General features: G+C 42.0%; 1 protein-coding gene and 1 non-coding gene across 3 annotated transcripts; both read left to right on the top strand.

Moving 5' to 3' along the window:
• Window positions 1–8,273: 8,273 nt before the first annotated feature.
• Window positions 8,274–14,749, top strand: SLC25A3 (solute carrier family 25 member 3). 2 transcript variants are annotated; one of them, XM_045084809.1, is made up of 8 exons: window positions 8,274–8,431; window positions 8,654–8,814; window positions 10,573–10,694; window positions 11,968–12,147; window positions 12,546–12,727; window positions 13,580–13,752; window positions 14,211–14,321; window positions 14,409–14,749. In XM_045084809.1, the coding sequence occupies exons 2-8, from the start codon at window positions 8,658–8,660 to the stop codon at window positions 14,567–14,569; spliced, it is 1,086 nt and encodes a 361-aa protein (XP_044940744.1). In that variant the 5' UTR covers window positions 8,274–8,431; window positions 8,654–8,657; the 3' UTR covers window positions 14,570–14,749. The 2 variants fall into 2 exon arrangements, with proteins under 2 accessions (XP_044940744.1, XP_044940743.1); XM_045084808.1 differs by lacking the exon at window positions 10,573–10,694 and adding an exon at window positions 10,275–10,399.
• Window positions 13,261–13,508, top strand: LOC123393299. The gene has a single exon (XR_006608050.1). It is a non-coding gene; the product is annotated as a small nucleolar RNA SNORA53 (small nucleolar RNA).
• Window positions 14,750–17,243: the final 2,494 nt, after the last annotated feature.

Raw genomic sequence — 17,243 nt, 5'->3', positions numbered from 1 at the left:
CCCAGGTGCCCCTTCTTTTTCTTTTTTTTTTTTTTAAAGAAGAATATATTTTTTAAAGGTTCTGTTTATTTATTTGACAGAGAAGAAGAGAGAGTGAGCACAAGCAGGGGGAACGGCAGACAGAGGGAGAGGGAGAAGCAGGTTTCCCACTGAGCAGGGGGTCTGACGCAGGGCTCTGTCGCCAGGACCCAGGGATCATGAACTGAGCTGAAGACAGATGCTTAACAGACTGAGCCCCTAGGTGCCCCTAAATATTTTTCAAATTGGCATTCTTAATATCAAAAGAAAAATATGTTTCTTTTCCACCTGTTTTAAAACAGCACAAATTATAGAAAATTTGAGGACTTGCTTGTGTTAGTAGGTTAATTATAATTGTGTAGCAATCAACAATATTCACTTTCTTTCAGAAGAATAAAGTCAGTTAATTCTACTAACATTTGAAGTTACTGCTGTTTAAAGAATGCATTTGATTCCCTAAAGCAACTACTTCCCAAATGACTATCTTTCAAGTTTAGAGATATAATAGTAGAATTCAAGAATTTTCCCTGAAATTTCATTACGTATGCAAATTTTAATTTCATTTAGGATTGCCTGCAATTGCACTGTATTCATGTGTGAGTAGGCCCCTCAGTTACCTACAGCAAAAATATCATGAGTGACATGAAGTTTGAATTACAACAAATTACAATACATTTTGTCTCATAATGACCCAGGGCATAAACAGAAACTTAGGTAGACTCTATCCTACATCTCTAAGGCTGAAAAAGAGCTAATAAAGCCTCATCCCTTCATTTTATATTCATTACTTCTCATATTTGCTATTTTGGGGGGGTATACATATATTTCTCCCTACAATTTCCTCGGGACGTCTGGGTGGCTCAGTTGGTTAAGCAGCTGCCTTCGGCTCAGGTCATGATCCCAGCGTCCTGGGGTCGAGTCCCACATCGGGCTCCTTGCTCGGCAGGGAGCCTGCTTCTCCTTCAGCCTCTAGCCTGCCACTCTCTCTGCCTGTGCTCACTCTCTCTCTAACAAATAAATAAAATCTTTAAAAAAAAAAAAAACAAAAAACAATTTCCTGTATGGTTACCAAGTCTGTGGCTGTGTCCACCTTTGAGCAGCTGATATTCCCCTGTCGCCCTTTATACTTAAGCAGTTGCCCCATCTTGTATGGAGTACTGATGGCACACACCACAGCCTTGCACCTTGTTCTTGCAGGTGTGATAACAATGTGAACAGTCAGTTGGAAGCAAGTCAGACCAGCCGGGATTCCGTTCTAGTAAACGGAGCACTTTCACATCCATGGCGAACCAGGTAATTCAGGATGTCATCTCATTTTCTAGATAGGAAACTTGTGTCAGACTCGTTCTGTGGGCTCATGCTTTGAATTCCTTATATCATTGGTTCCTAAACCTGACTATTTACAGGAATCACCCGGGGATCTTTAAAAAATGGTAGATTCCAGGACTCCTCATCAAACTTAGTAAGCAGAATCTTTTGCTGCCTCAGAATATCTGTGTCTAAAAAGCTCTCCAGGTGCTTTGATGAGAAGCCATATTTGGGAACTTCTAACTTGTGATGATGACTGGCCTCATTTAAAAGCTGTCCAGTGGGGCTCCTGGGTGGCTCAATTGGTTAAAGTGTCTGGATCTTGGTTTCAGCTCAGATTGCAATCTCAGAGTCATGAGATTGAGCCCTGCTCAGTGGAGAGCCTACTTCTTCCTCTCCCTCTGACCCTGCTTGTGTGCTCTCTCTTTCTCTGTCAAATAAATAAATAAAATCTTAAAAAATACATAAAAAGGCTGTCCAAGTGGTGTATTATAGCCAAGCAGTGACTAAAGTTGCCATCTACGTGTGCACCTTCTATGTGGACTCTGTCTCTGCCATATCTAGGTATGCCTCTCCTCTGAGCCAAACCATATTTTATGCTTTTAGTTGCAGAAAGAAGGAAATGTCGAAACATCAAGATATAAAGACCGGGTAAAAGCAGTCACCTGATTGATTTCCTATAAAATACAATATCCCCAAATAGGCAGATCTAACTTAGACAATTTTCATCCCCCTGCACAAAAATGCATAACTTCAAGAGTTTGAACTGGGGTCCCAGAGCTCTTGGGGTGCACTTAGGGTGCACTTTGTGCTCTTGGGATACACTTTGGTAAAGGGAATGCCCCTAGTCTTATAGCCAAGGTACTCTAGGCCACCTATGATACCCTTCCAAAGAAGGATGGGGATGGTTTGACCTTTTAAAACTTTTTTCAGAATGGAAATTACAGGTGAAGTCCATTTTATTTTATTTCAGATAGAAAAAGACAAATCTCTCCCTAGTCTCTTTAAGGAGACACGAAAACAAGATTTCTAATAAAAAAAAGACAGTAACTGGGGCGCCTGAGTGGCTCTGTCGGTTGGGCAGCTGCCTTCGGCTCAGGTTATGATCCCGGAGTCCTGGGATCGAGCCCCGCATCAGGCTCTCTGTTCAGTGGAGAGCCTATTTCTCCCTCACCCTCTCCCTCTGCCTGCCGCTCTGCCTACTTGTGCTCTCTCTATGTCTCTGTCAAATAAATAAAGAAAATCCTTTGGGGGGGGGGGAAGACAGTAACTAAGGTGCTAGAGGGTGCTACCCTTTTTTTCTCAAGGAAGATATGAAAAGGGACTTTCATCTACCTTGCATAATTTGTTACAGCCCTCCATTAGATGGCTGTGGTAGGACTTATTTTGGGTTTTTTTGTGTGACTTCCCCATGACAGGCACGATCCTCAAATCTATCAGTGCCACCTTGACCTCTGGCTCTAGGTTTACAAGGGCCTTTAGGAAAGTTCCACTTGAATGTCCTTTCTCTATCTAGCATCTCAAATTCTCTTTATCTCTCAGATATGCTTCCGTGTTGAGACTGGCCACAAGGGAAATTTGTGCAAGATTTCAAAGGCAGAAGTGAAGCCCTCACGCTCTGAAGGTCAGTGTGAGCTGTGAGGTGCTGGGGCAGCTCATGTGCACGGATGCTGATCTGCTGCCTAACCTGGGAGTGGGACAGCGGCTGCGTTTGGAGCTCTTTCAGCAACTCCAGGACCTTCAGTTTCTCTGAGTCCTGGGCCAGATGGGTGTGCAGCACCTTGGATCCTAGGAGCACGTGCAGCATGGCTCCTGCCGGCACATGCATTATTGAGATTGTAGGTGTCAAGAGACAGATGCACAGTCTAGTTTATCCTCATGCGATCCAGTTGGTCTTTGTGGATTCCGCTTTGTCCCTGTTCATCCTCACTTCATGTCCAGCTTTCCCAACTGACTCTTAAGCTCTATTGATTTACAGAAATTTCAGGTCAAACCCCAGACACAGAGGCAACCTCTTCTCCAGGTCCTACAGTAGTCCATTTGGGCTTTCTGCTCAGCAGGGAGCCTGTTTCCTCCTCTCTCTCTGCCTGCATCTCAGCCTACTTGTGATCTCTGTCTGTCAAATGAATAAAAAATCTTAAAAAAAAAAAACTACTTATTCCCTAAAATAAACTTATTATTTCATAAGGCTCATAGCGCTGGTCAAACTCTGATCCAGACAATGGTACTGGAAGTGATTCCAGAAGAACTAAAACTTAAGAATGGGTTCCATGGGGACGCCTGGGTGGCTCAGTTGGTTAAGCAGCTGCCTTCAGCTCAGGTCATGATCCCAGCGTCCTGGGATCGAGTCCCACATCGGGCTCCTTGCTTGGCAGGGAGCCTGCTTCTCCCTCTGCCTCTGCCTGCCATTCTGTCTGCCTTTGCTTGCTCTCTCTCTTCCTCTCTCTCTGACAAATAAATAAATTAAAAAAAAAAAAAAAAAGAATGGGTTCCATGAATCTGTTCCAGGTTATTTCATCTAGCTGGATTTAAAGGCACTGACCACCAGCTGTCAGTGACAAAGGTGACACTGGTTACCCATGGCATGCGTTAGCAAAAAACAGTTTCTTAAATCATCACCTATGGACACCTGTAATCAAGTACCTAAAGAAGATAAGGCTGGGGTACCTGGGTGGCTCAGTGGGTTAAAGTCTCTGCCTTCAGCTCAGGTCATGATCCTAGGGTCCTGGGATGGAGCCCCGCATCTGGCTCTCTGCTTAGTGGGGAGCCTGCTTCTTTTTCTCTCTCTGCCTACTTGTGATCTCTCTGTCAAATAAATAAAATCTTAAAAAAAATAAAGAAGATAAGGCTTTGGGTAACCACGTGGATACTTTAAAAAAATATTTAAACGAAAACAATGAGTATAATGGAGTTGGTTGGTTTATACTAATTATACTGGATAAGTGGGGGAAAGGAAATGATGAACTTAGGGCTTTATTTTTTTTTTTTAAGATTTTATTTATTTATTTGACAGAGAGAAATCACAAGTAGATGGAGAGGCAGGCAGAGAGAGAGAGAGGGAAGCAGGCTCTCCGCTGAGCAGAGAGCCCGATGCGGGACTCGATCCCAGGACTCTGAGATCATGACCTGAGCCGAAGGCAGCGGCTTAACCCACTGAGCCACCCAGGCGCCCCAAACTTAGGGCTTTAAATGTTCAGTTCAAGATAAAGGATCAGAAATCTTGTGTAAAAAAAAAAGAGAGAGAGAGAAGAAAAAGAAATCCTATGATTGTCTTCCTACATTTGCAACATTGTACTTTCTAAAAGCCAAATCCAAAATCTAATCCTGATTTAAAATGCAATTGAATTTCCAATCTTGAAGGTCTCGTGTTAAAATTAATTTTTGTTTTTGTTTTTGAGCAGCAGTGAGATCCTGAATATTAGCATGGGAATGGGTATCTATGGTCAGATTGATGAGACTGGAATCATGAACTTCTAAATTCTGCTGAGGCCTCTTTTGCTAATATTAATGGCCTTTCCTCCCTTGCCCGAGGAGCTTAGTCTCTCCTTACATGTAAAATCTGTTTTGGCCTCTCCGGAGGTAGTTAGTTGCCTTGTAGGGTCTGCTGATCCTCCTCAAGACCTATTATCAATGCCTTCCATGGCTTCTATACCCAATGCAGGAGATCCTAGAAGGCAAGATAAATAATGTGCATGATTTTTATTGACAGAAACCTGGGCAACATGTATGGGGATGGAGACAGAATGTGGGGTTAGGTGCATGGTAGTCATCCTCTAGGATGGCCCAGTGATCCACACCACCTTACCCACATTGTATCTGGATTGGTCTCTGTGATCAATAAAATACAGAAGTGATAGCTTCTGAGATTAGATTATAAAGGGCACTACAGCTTCTCTCTTGGCTGCTATCTGTCTTTCCTAAATGACTCACTGTGGGAAAGCTGTGCCATGAGCAACTCTATGGAGAGTCCATTTGATAAGGAACTGGAATGTCCTGCCAGTGGCCAAGTTAGTGAGCCTGGAAGCACATCTTCCAGCCCCGGAGACCACAGTTCCAACCAGCAGCTTGACCACAACCCCATGACACACCCTGAGCCAGGCCATCCAGTTGAGCCTCTCCCAGATTCCTGACCCTCAGAAAATGTGAGATAATAATTGTTTATTGTTTTATACCCTTAAATTTGGGGATGATTTGATAAGTAGTGGTAATTAAAATAAAACAGAAGGAATATAATGATAGATCAAACCAAATTTATTGATCTGGGTACCATTAACAGTGTCTCAATCCATTGTTCTAGCTCAAATTGCTGAGAAGGTCTCTAACAGTTCGGCTGAAATTTGAACTCAGTAGTGGCTCATATTGAATGAAACTATAATACGAGACTTGGTATACTATATAGGAAAGTATTTTTTAAAATTGCTTTTTAAGTAGGCTCCTTGCGCAAGATGGGGTTCAGACTCACACACCTGACATCAAGACTCATACGCTCTAACAACTGAGTCAGCCAGGTGCCCCCTGGATAGGAAATTATTGACAAGGACACTCTCCTCTTTTTTCTTTTTCCTAAGATTTTATTTTTTTTTTAAGATTTTATTTACTTATTTGACAGACAGAGATCACAAGTAGGCAGAGAGGCAGGCAGAGAGAGAGGAAGGGAAGCAGGCTCCCTGCTGAGCAGAGAGCCCGATGCGGGGCTTGATCCTAGGACCCCGGGATCATGACCCGAGCCGAAGGCAGAGGCTTTAACCCACTTAGCCACCCAGGTACCCCCTAAGATTTTATTTTTAAATATCTCCATACCCAATGTGGGGCTTGAACTCCCAGCCCCAAGATCAAGAGTGGCATGCTCCACCGACTGAGCCAACCAGGCATGCCAAACAAGAGTCCTGCCTTGACCAAACCTTAGTTAGCCTCCTTGAACCCTTTTCAAGCCTTTCAACATGTCCTTGAACATGTCCTCCAAGAGCCCACCTGTAGCAAGAATTCTGTCAAAAAAACTTGCCCTTTGCAACAAACATGGTTGGAGCTGGAGAGAATAATGCTAAGTGAAATAATTCAGTCAGTGAAAAGTTCCTTCCATATCATCTCAATCATGTGGAATTTAAGAAACAAAACAAGTGGGGTGCCTGGGTGGCTCACTGGGTTAAGCCTCTGCCGTCAGCTCAGGTCATGATCTCAGGGTCCTGGGATGGAGCCCCGCATCAGGCTCTCTGCTCAGCAGGGAGGCTGCTTTCCCCTCTCTCTCTCTGCCTGCCTCTCTGTCTACTTATGATCCCTCTCTCTCTCTGTCAAAAAAAAGAAAAGAAAAGAAAAGAAACAAAACAAGTGAACAAAGAAAAAGAGAGAGAGAGAGAGAGAGAGAGACAAACTGAGAAACAGACTCTTAACATCAGAGAACAAACTGATAGTTACCAGAGGGAAGGTGTGTGGTAGGGATGGGTGAAATAGTGGATGGAGATTAAAGAGTATACTTATCATGATGAAAAAAATAATAATAAAATAGGAAAAAAAAGAATTCTATCTACTTAGCTTAACAAAAAACCTCCTCACCTTGATCTCTTTTTTTTTAAATTTGATATAGAGATAGCATGAGTGGGGGTGGGGGAAGGAAAGAGGGGCAGAGGGAGAGGGAGAAGCAGGATCATGAACCCAGGGTCCTGGGGAATGAAGTCCCGAGCCGAAGGCAGACGTTTCATGACTGAGCCACTCAGGTGTCCCTTGATATCTAGTTCATTTACTTATTCTTTTAGTAATCTCTACACCCAACTTGGGGATTGAACTCACAACCCTGAGATCTAGAATCACATGTTCCACTAACTGAGCCAGCCAGGCACCCTCCCCAGCCTTGATATCTGATTACCCTCAATACCTTATCAAATTCCTCATTCCCCAAGTAATATCTGATTACCTTGGACTGCCTTCAGCAAGAATCCTGTTAGGTCAAGTTAGCAAGAATTACCCTACCCTCTTAGTAACTTACTGACCACTGACCCTCTCCCCAACTCTGCCTAAAATCCCCACATTTAGATATTGTCTCAATGCATTCTCATAAACTTTGCAAGATAGATGTTACTCCCATGCAGGACCAGTTATGTAATTTGTAATTTCAGTGCAAAATGAAAAATGCAAGACCTCTTGTTCGTTATTAAGAATTCCGAAATGGTGACAGCAGAGCATCAAATCTAGCACAGGCCCTTTATAGTTGTACAAGCCCATGGGGCTACCCCTGCTGTCATCTTACATTAAGAAACAGGTTCATAGAGATCTAGTGAATTCCCAAGGTTACTTTGTCCAGAGCCAGGGCTATGTCAGAGCCAGAGTTCTAATAGGAGTTTGAACCCTACTAAACTTTCCCCAATTAAACTAGGTCCTTTTGTGTTGAACTGAATCTAATGAAAAATTTCCAAATTTATTGAACACACAAAATGTGCAGCCACTTTCATACTAGTTCAACCATATACCCCCAGGTAGTGTTAAAATGCATTTACTGTATTTTTTGGTACGTCATATAAACCATTCTGATGAAACTCCAAGCTGTCTTGTCTAAAGAGTCCTTGCACATTTCTTTTAAAATACTCTCCTGTGGTCTAACGGCAGATGCAGCTTTGTCTGTGTAATACTGCAGTAACATTCTAACTGCAACACCAAAATAAAGTATCATCACACATTTGGGTTTTTTTTCCCTCCTTCTGTTCAAGTGACTACTATACTGGGACTCATTTAAACGTGAAAAAAACTGAACCCCGACGTCAAGGAAAGACGCTTGAAGGTGAAGGGACAAAAGAAGAGGTCACGAGCACAAAACCCACGCCACTCAAAAACCCGGCTCGGAATGCGCGCGTGCGCAGAACGAATCCTCCTGCGCAGAAGCCGGGCCGGAAGGGCTGGGGCGGACGGGGGCGGGGATAGGGTTGCTAGGAGAACGCGATGACGCTACGGCCTCGGCGCCCTTTTCCGCCAATGGGTGTCGCTTGCTGCGGTGACACGTAGTGTGCGTCACGGTGACGACACGCGAAGGGCACAGATCTAAGGGTCGGGAGGACGTTCGGCCTCTGTGAGCCGCAGCCTTTCCGAGGGAGCGGTTGTGTGTTCGCCATCTTAGGAAGTGAGTGTGCCAGGCCTTGCCCCCGGTGGGTTCGGGGAACGGAGCCCCTCTGAGGAGCCGCTTAGGCTGTAGGCCTGGCCGATCTCCTTGAAGGAGGCCGCCATGACCACCTCAAGGGCGCGGAGGCGGGAGGAGCCCGTGTCGGGGTTCTAGGGTGCCCGTGACTTTGGCGGCCTGAGGGGCTCCTTTACCTTTCCTCCGACCGCTGCTCTCTTCCCTTAGGAAGATGTTCTCGTCCGTGGCGCATCTGGCGCGGGCGAACCCCTTCAACGCGCCCCACCTGCAGCTGGTACACGATGGCCTCACGGGCCACCGCAGCAGCCCCGCGGCGCCCCCGGGCCCGCCCCGACGTTCCCGCAATCTGGCAGCAGCCGCTGTGGAAGGTGAGCTTAGACCCTGCCCCTATATGGTCGTTATGTGCCCTCGTGATCCACTCGGCCTTAGTGGCCTGGCGGACAGAGGAGGAGAACGCACCTGGCTTTCTGCACCACAGGACGGGGCCTAGTGGCTTGCCCTAGGGTGTCAGCCCTTTTCGCTCTAGGCCGTGTGTCCGATCCTTGGCCCTCCCTCAAGGGCGTGGAAGGGCCCAGGCACAGTTCCCTCTGTGACCTCCACGTCCTCGGGAGAGTAAAGAGGCGGTGACTAGCTCCTTATCCTCTCTGCCGTGAGACCGCTTGGTCAGTGGACTTAAGTGTTGGGTAAAGTCTCCTTCCTAGCCACTGGCCACCTGCAGTTCTTTCTGTTACTTAATTTGGCTTTAATTTTCTTCTTCCTTTTTTTTTTTTTTAAGGATTTTATTTATTCATTTGACAGAGATCGCAAGTAGGCAGAGGCAGGCAGAGAGAGAGGGGGAGGCAGGCTTCCCGCCCAGCAGAGAGCCCGATGCGGGGCTCGATCCTAGGACCCCGGGATCACGACCTGAGCCGAAGGCAGAGGCTCTAACCCACTGAACCACCCAGGGACCCCGGCTTTAATTTTCTTCTTAAAAATACTCCTTTCTCAAGTATTCCCGAAGTCTAGTGTTTGCTGAAAGGAGATATATGAGATAATTGGGTGTCTTGTTTTAATGTAATTGGTAAAGGAGGGGACAGAAGCCCCAGATAAGCTATAAAAAGGAGATAAATAATTGGAAGGGATCCCTTTAGTCTTCCCTTTCAGGAATCTTTTCGTTTAGGCTCAACTTGAACTTAATTGTTAATGTCTTAAGTCCCAGTGGAGTGTATGGACAGAGAAGCCTGAAAACCAGATTGTAGAAATTTGTGTAAATGTTATCTAAATTGTGTAAAACCTAAAGTTTTCAAATCATTTATGTGTTTCTGTTATGTCTTTAGTGTGGGTAAAAAAATGCTTACACGATAATGTAGTAAATGTACTTGACTTTAGGAGTTTATCTAATTTTATGCTTAACCATGAATCCATAAGTGGGGATAGTATTGATTAGTGACTGGGGTACACTTAGAAGTTTGCAACCTTTTACTTGTCTAGTGCTCTTCTGGGGTTTGGTTTGTATTCTGAAGTGTGTATTTATCAGCAGTTAATAATTTGAAATTTGGTTTTAATTCGAAGAGCTGTTAACGTTGTCAAAGACTTTTTAGTATGGCCGAATAAGAGCTGGTGTCTCAGAACCTTCATAATCTAAATGATTCTTCAATTTTGGCAGTAAATGTCTTGTTACTTAAAACTAGATGGAAAATCATCTTTCAGCTTAATTAATTGTAAACAGTGGCCAAAGCTGTTCATTTGTGATAGTACTATTTCACAGGGAATTATAGGTCTCTTTCATTCCCGGGGCCTTAGTCATCTCTGAAGAAATACTTACTTGATTTTTTTTTCAATCAAACAGAGCAGTATAGCTGTGACTATGGATCTGGCAGATTCTTTATCCTTTGTGGACTTGGAGGAATTATTAGCTGTGGCACAACACATACAGCATTGGTTCCTCTAGATCTGGTTAAATGCAGAATGCAGGTTTGTTTTGCATGTTGGATTGAAAGCATATTGTTGAAGCATGGCTTTTAAAGTTGTACAACATAGACATCTACTAACAAGCTGTGTGGAAACCTAATTATCCAGGAGGTAAGTTGATAACCAGTAACATGAGTTTTATATTAAAATGCATGGTGTGTCTTGTCTTACTACAGAGTACAGTTGCGAATATGGCTCCATGAAGTTTTATGCACTGTGTGGCTTTGGTGGGGTCTTAAGTTGTGGTCTGACACACACTGCTGTCGTTCCTCTGGATTTAGTGAAATGCCGAATGCAGGTTTGTATTTAGATGGCAATACTGAATGTATCCTTCATGTGTGACTTAATTCCAAATAATTTTAAAAAGACTTCACAAATGAGAAAATTTGGAGACATAACAACTGCTAGAAACTTTGGTAGGAAACCAAACCCAAATTTTCTTGACTCGTGATCTTTATTTTAGTTAGTGTTTTAAATTGAAGAAAATGGCTCTCTCAAAAATGAGAGTGTAGGCACATTTTGGATCTCAAACCCTGGCTATAAATGGTATTTTGCTGCTGTGCTCAGTTCTGACTATAGTCCCTCTTCAGGGCCTACTGGTTCTTTATGCTCCCAGATAGTCATTTTATAAGCAGTTGCTTATTACAGTAGGTTATCTGTAGTGTATTTTTGAAGTAACTTCATTTCTTTTATTTTTCTGATAGGATCAGGTTAGAACATTAATGAAGATTAGAAAAAATACTCTTTTTCACTGTCTTAGTTCTAAAATTTTGTAGGCATAGCTTTATGTACCTTTATTTACATAACTTTTTTTATGATTAGAATATCTTAATTAGGATTACTGAAACAAAAATAATCAAACATCAAAAATTTATTTGTCCCAAACAAGATTAGAAGTCTTCTTATCTAAAAGAGAGAGGAAGGTGAAATAAAGGAAGGTGAAATGTTAGCAGGGAGAGGAAGGTGATGTATACCAGCTCTTGTAGTACTGGCAGATACAGTGAAATTAAGATTTTTTTTTTTTCTTTTCCATTAGTTAATAGAATGGATGTGAAATACACCTTCACTAAGATGTATGCATGTCTCTTGAAGTGAATTTAGGTCAAAAGACCGATTCTTATGTTGATTTACTTTTTAAATTTGTGTTTAAATTGCCTTAAGTTCATAAAACTTTATAATTAAACTTCTTAATGGGCTAGCATATATCAGGGATATAGACTTTTCTCTTAGGCAATAAGCTTTAAAACTAATTTTTTAAAAGTGGTAGAGTTGGTTGGTGAAAAATTTTGAGATTTATCATGTATTTTTCTAGGAATTCTGCCTCAACTAACCCTCCAAGACTTAAGTCTGACTGAAAGAAAGCTAGACCTTCATATACAAAGTTAAATTTACAAAGATGATTGTAGATACTAGGTTGATATGCAGTGAATTTGTGTCTACCCACCTTTTGTGCAGTTACTGGTTTATTTTAGAACCAAAGGAAAAACTAGTAATAGTAAAACAAATATTTATGAGAAATGATAGCTGTTTGGTACATAGAACTAATTTTTTTCTTCTTGTTTTAAATACAGGTGGACCCCCAGAAGTACAAGGGCATATTTAATGGATTCTCAGTTACACTGAAAGAGGATGGTGTTCGTGGTTTGGCTAAAGGATGGGCTCCAACTTTCATTGGCTACTCTATGCAGGGGCTCTGCAAGTTTGGTTTTTATGAAGTTTTCAAAGTCTTGTATAGCAACATGCTTGGGGAGGTATGTAATTTTAACTTAGAAATGGACAGTCCTAAGTTTTAACTTAAATTGTAAAACCAAAAAAGGATCTTTTTTTGGTCTGTATTATACTCTGATGCTTTCCAGGTAAGTTGGATTTTGAGGTTTTTTTAAAGAGAAAGGATCTGGGATTCCTCTGTACTTCCAGGGCCAACTATACTTGGCACCTAGATGTTAAAAAAATAATTCACATTGTATTGTGGTTGTTAAGATTATGGAGAGGATATACATTCAGTCTCATGTGTGGTGTTTGTGGACCATAACGATAAACACTGTTAGGTTGTCTGAAATGTACTGTTTCCTAGAACTGTCCCCTAATTGAAATTGAAAACAGCCGATGTAATAGCGATACATGTTCCTTCTTATGTTTTTCAATTTAGGAGAATGCCTATCTCTGGCGCACATCACTATATTTGGCTTCTTCTGCCAGTGCTGAATTCTTTGCTGACATTGCCCTGGCTCCTATGGAAGCTGCTAAGGTTCGAATTCAAACCCAGCCAGGTTATGCCAACACTTTGAGGGATGCAGCTCCCAAAATGTATAAGGAAGAAGGCTTAAAAGCGTAAGTGAACATTTGTCTAGAGTTATAGAATAAAAACACTCATTTAAGGGAACTGCATTTGTTAGCATTAAACCTAGTGGACTTTTTTTTTTTTTTTAAAGGCTATTACGTTAATGTCCATATTTACCTTTTATATAGAACATAAACTCCAGGGACAGAGATAAGTTGATTCATGGTTTAAGCCTTGAATTAAAGACTTTTTCTAATGAACCATTTGTCAGTCTGCATATGACTTGATATTATTAACTTTTGGGAAGGGCTTGTTAGAATTCTTGTCATTGGGGGGCGCTTGGGTGACTCAGTTTTTAAGCATCTGCCTTAGGCTCTGGTCATGATCCCAGAGTCCTGGGATCGAGCCCTGCATCTGGCTCCCTGTTCAGTAGGAAGCCTGCTTTTCCCTCTCCCACTGCCCCTGCTTGTTTTATTCCCTCTCTCACTGTGTCTCTCTCTGTCAATTAAATAAATAGAATCTTTTTTTAAAAAAGGCTTATCATCTGTGTTCACAGCTAAGAATTTGCATATAGTCTGGCTACAACATGCTTCCTTAGATCCACCTTTGTGGATGCCAATCTTGAACTGAGTTCTACTTGTAAACTTCTTGTTTCTTGTAGTTCCAGTCAGAGAAACATCCAGCAACTTTTTTGGTTGTATAGTCAAAGGTGCTTGAGTCATTGGCATGTGAGATAAATATACCTGCATGTTAGTCTTTGGTTCTGATAGAAATGACACGCAGTTATGCTGCCATTTTTTGCTATCAGGACTCGGCTGGTGTGCGGACACGTCTGTTAATGATGAGAATCTCTGCTAGGTGATTAAATGCAACTGAGTAAAATACGTCTCCTGGTTTCCTAGATTCTACAAGGGCGTTGCTCCTCTCTGGATGAGACAGATACCATACACCATGATGAAATTTGCCTGCTTTGAACGTACTGTTGAAGCATTGTACAAGTTTGTGGTTCCCAAGCCCCGAAGTGAATGTACAAAGGCAGAGCAACTGGTTGTAACATTTGTGGCAGGTTACATAGGTATGAGTTATTTACAGCATATTTGTCTGAAATTAAGGACAAGTAACCATTTCTGTTACTGGCCCCTATTGGGGAAAAAAATATTCCAAAGAAGTTATCTTCCCATAGCATTTTTTGTGCCTTTTTAAGATTCATAAATGCTTGTTAATTAGTTTCTGAAAGAATTATTTTCAGGTTTACATGTCTTGATTAAGTTTGGGGGATCTATTGATTGCATTGCTGTACCCTTTTTTTTAGGTCTAGTTTCTCAGTACATTTTTAATACAAAGGAACAGTAATTAAAATGTGGATATAAAAACTTGAAGGATTGTTATTACATAGGATAGACTGCTATATAACTTTGTCAGTCTCTACATCTGATCGTTTTTAAGAACTAAAAATTAGGAAAAGGTTATTGGTTGTAATACGAATTTTTAAAATGAATCCCGTGTGGGACTGTTTATGTTGACTTTTTTCAGCTGGAGTGTTCTGTGCAATTGTTTCTCACCCTGCTGATTCTGTGGTATCTGTGTTGAATAAGGAGAAAGGTAGCAGTGCTTCTCAAGTCCTTCAGAGACTTGGATTTAAAGGTAGGATTCCACCACCAATGCCCCCGCCCCCAAAAAGTAACACTTGAGTATGCTCCATTTTTCATTCATGTTTCATATTTCCACCAGGTGTATGGAAGGGACTCTTTGCCCGTATCATCATGATTGGCACTCTGACTGCACTACAGTGGTTCATCTATGACTCTGTGAAGGTCTACTTCAGGCTCCCTCGCCCTCCTCCACCTGAAATGCCAGAGTCTCTGAAGAAGAAGCTTGGGTTAACTCAGTAGAATGATCAAAGCAAATGTGGACTGAATCTGCTTGTTGATCAGTGTTGAGGAAAGTACAAGAGGAACTTTTATATATTTGACAGTGTAGGAAATTGTCTATTCCTGGTATAATTACTGTAGTACTCCTGCCAAAGGCGAGAGTTTCAGACCCACTGTTGAAATAAACCCAACTGTTCATGATTTGTCTGTGGTTCAGTGGTTATTTTTAAAAAGAGTTTTTAAAGATTTAACCCTAAAATGGAAGGAATTTAAGGTTTTAAATTAAGTATAAGTTAAAACCTTAAGGAAAAAATGCAAATGGTTCAGTACTACTTAACACTCCCTAAAAATAAAAGAAATCTACCTGAATTTTCAAAAACTTGATATAGTTATAGTTAAATTGAAATACGGATAAATATATGCGGTTTTATTTTGACAAGTTAATTTCAGCATGTATTCAAATTTTGCAACATGTACTATAATTTTTATAAATCCTAGTGAGTTTGCTAATCCTCATTTGTAAAAGAAAATCTTTTTTTCTAGGGGCACCTGGCTGGCTCATTTGGAATGTGCAACTCTTGATCTCAGGGTTATCTGTTGGAGTCCTACACTGTGTAGAAATTACTTAAATAAACTTTAAAATTAAATTGAAAAATATGTAAATTAGGCTGGTTGTTAAAAAGATAGCTTTTTTTTTTTTTTAAGATTTCATTTATTTATTTGACAGACAGAGATCACAAGTAGGCAGAGAGGCAGGCAGAGAAAGGGAGAAGCAGGCTCCCTGCTGGGCAGAGAGCCCCCCCCAATGCGGGGCTCAATCCTTGGACCCTGAGATCATGACATGAGCTGAAGGCAGAGGCTTTATCCCACTGAGCCACCCAGGTGCCCCAAAAGATAGTTATTTAAAGGTTTTCTTTTGTTTGTTTTAAGTAATCTGAAACCAGTGTGAGACTTGAGTGTATAAGCCTGAGGTGAAGAGTCACATATTCTACTGACTGATCCAGTTGCGCCTAGAATGATAGTTTTTAAAAGGACCAAAGCACTTTAAGCCACTTTAAAAACAAAACAAAACAAAAAAACGATGTTACTTATTTGAGATAGAGAATGAGAGGGGAGAAGGTTAGAGGGAGGAGACTCCCTGCTGAGCAGGGATTCCCTATGTGGGACTCCATCCTGGGACTCCAGGATCATGACTTGAACTGAGGGCAGTCGCTTAACCAACCGAGCCTCCCAAGTGCCCGCTAAAACCACCTTAGGCAGCAATTATCCTCAAATCTGACTTTTTCTAAACTACAAAAAATATAGCAAAAAATCACCTAGAAAGTAAGCCACTGTTTAGTTTTCTCCTGTGTTTGCTTATGAAATGTGAAAACCTAATCAGTAATAATTATTCAAATCTGATTACATTTGACCTGAGGTCTTCAGGTATCTGGATTGGGTTGGCAATCCCTGTATAAAGTAGAAAAATGGGGGTGCCTGGGTGGCTCAGTGGATTAAGCCTCTGCCTTCAGCTCAGGGTCCTGGAATCAAGCCCTGCCAGGAGCCTGCCTCCTCTGCCCCCTCCCCTGCCTGCCTTTCTGGCCTACTTGTGATCTCTGTTAAATAAATCTTTATATAGATAGGGACTTGGGGAAAAAATTTTTGAAGAAGTCTGAGGGAGAGAAATGTTTTTATTAACAAACCCGTGTTGTAAGGCCAGTGAACAAAATTTAGGAACCAGATACATTTAGTTACATGTTTTAACTTCTCTGTCATCACTTCGTTTTAAGATTACAAACTTATGTGTATTGCAGAGAGAAAGGAAGGGTTGTGGGTGCAGTTAAGCCACACTAAAAAGGTACAGCTCTAAGGGCCCCTGGGTGGCTTAGTGGGTTAAGCCACTGCCTTCGGCTCAGGTCATGATCTCAGGGTCGAGTCCCGAATCGGGCTCTCTGCTCAGCAGGGGGCCTGCTTCTCTCTCTCTCTCTCTCTCTCTCTCTCTCTGTCTTCCTCTCTACTTGTGATCTCTCTCTGTCAAATAAATAAATAAATAAATAAATAAAATCTTTAAAGGGGCGCCTGGGTGGCTCGGCGGGTTAAGCCGCTGCCTTCGGCTCAGGTCATGAACTCGGAGTCCTGGGATTGAGCCCCACATCGGGCTCTCTGCTCAGCAAGGAGCCTGCTTCATCTTCTCTCTGCCTGCTTGTGATCTCTCTCAATAAATCTCTCTCAAATAAATAAAATCTTAAAGAAAAAAATCTTAAAAAAAAAAAGGTACAGCTCTAGTATGAGCCCACATAAGTGATGGCTATGGTAACTGGCATCACCGGTGTGCATTAGCATTGCTGTGTAACAAACCAACTGAAATCTAATGGCTTGAGATAATCTCAGATCAGGAATTCAGCCTCTCTGCTGGATCTTGGCTCTGGGTCTCACGAAGTTACAGTGTGATAACTCTGAGGTCCTTTATAAAGGTTTTCACACTAGGCACCTGGCTGGCTCATTAGAGCATGCAACTCTTGATCTCAGGGTTGTGAGTTCAAGACCCACATTAGATGTAGAACTTAAAAAAGGCTTTCACCCGTATGGGCTAGGGAGATACTCCAAGGATCTCCCTAAAGATCTACAGCATGGTGGCCTCAGGGCAGTTGGATTTATTTCTGGACTTTGAGGCAGAGCCAGGCAGAAGCTGGGTTTTTTTTTAGGACTTAGATGT

This window comes from Mustela putorius, unplaced genomic scaffold (genome assembly GCF_011764305.1).
Source record: "Mustela putorius furo isolate JIRA1106 unplaced genomic scaffold, ASM1176430v1.1 tig00000788_pilon_pilon_pilon, whole genome shotgun sequence".
NCBI lineage: Eukaryota > Metazoa > Chordata > Mammalia > Carnivora > Mustelidae > Mustela > Mustela putorius.
The sequence above is the reverse complement of the archived record's forward strand: the minus strand, read 5'-3'. Positions and strand labels throughout refer to the sequence as shown.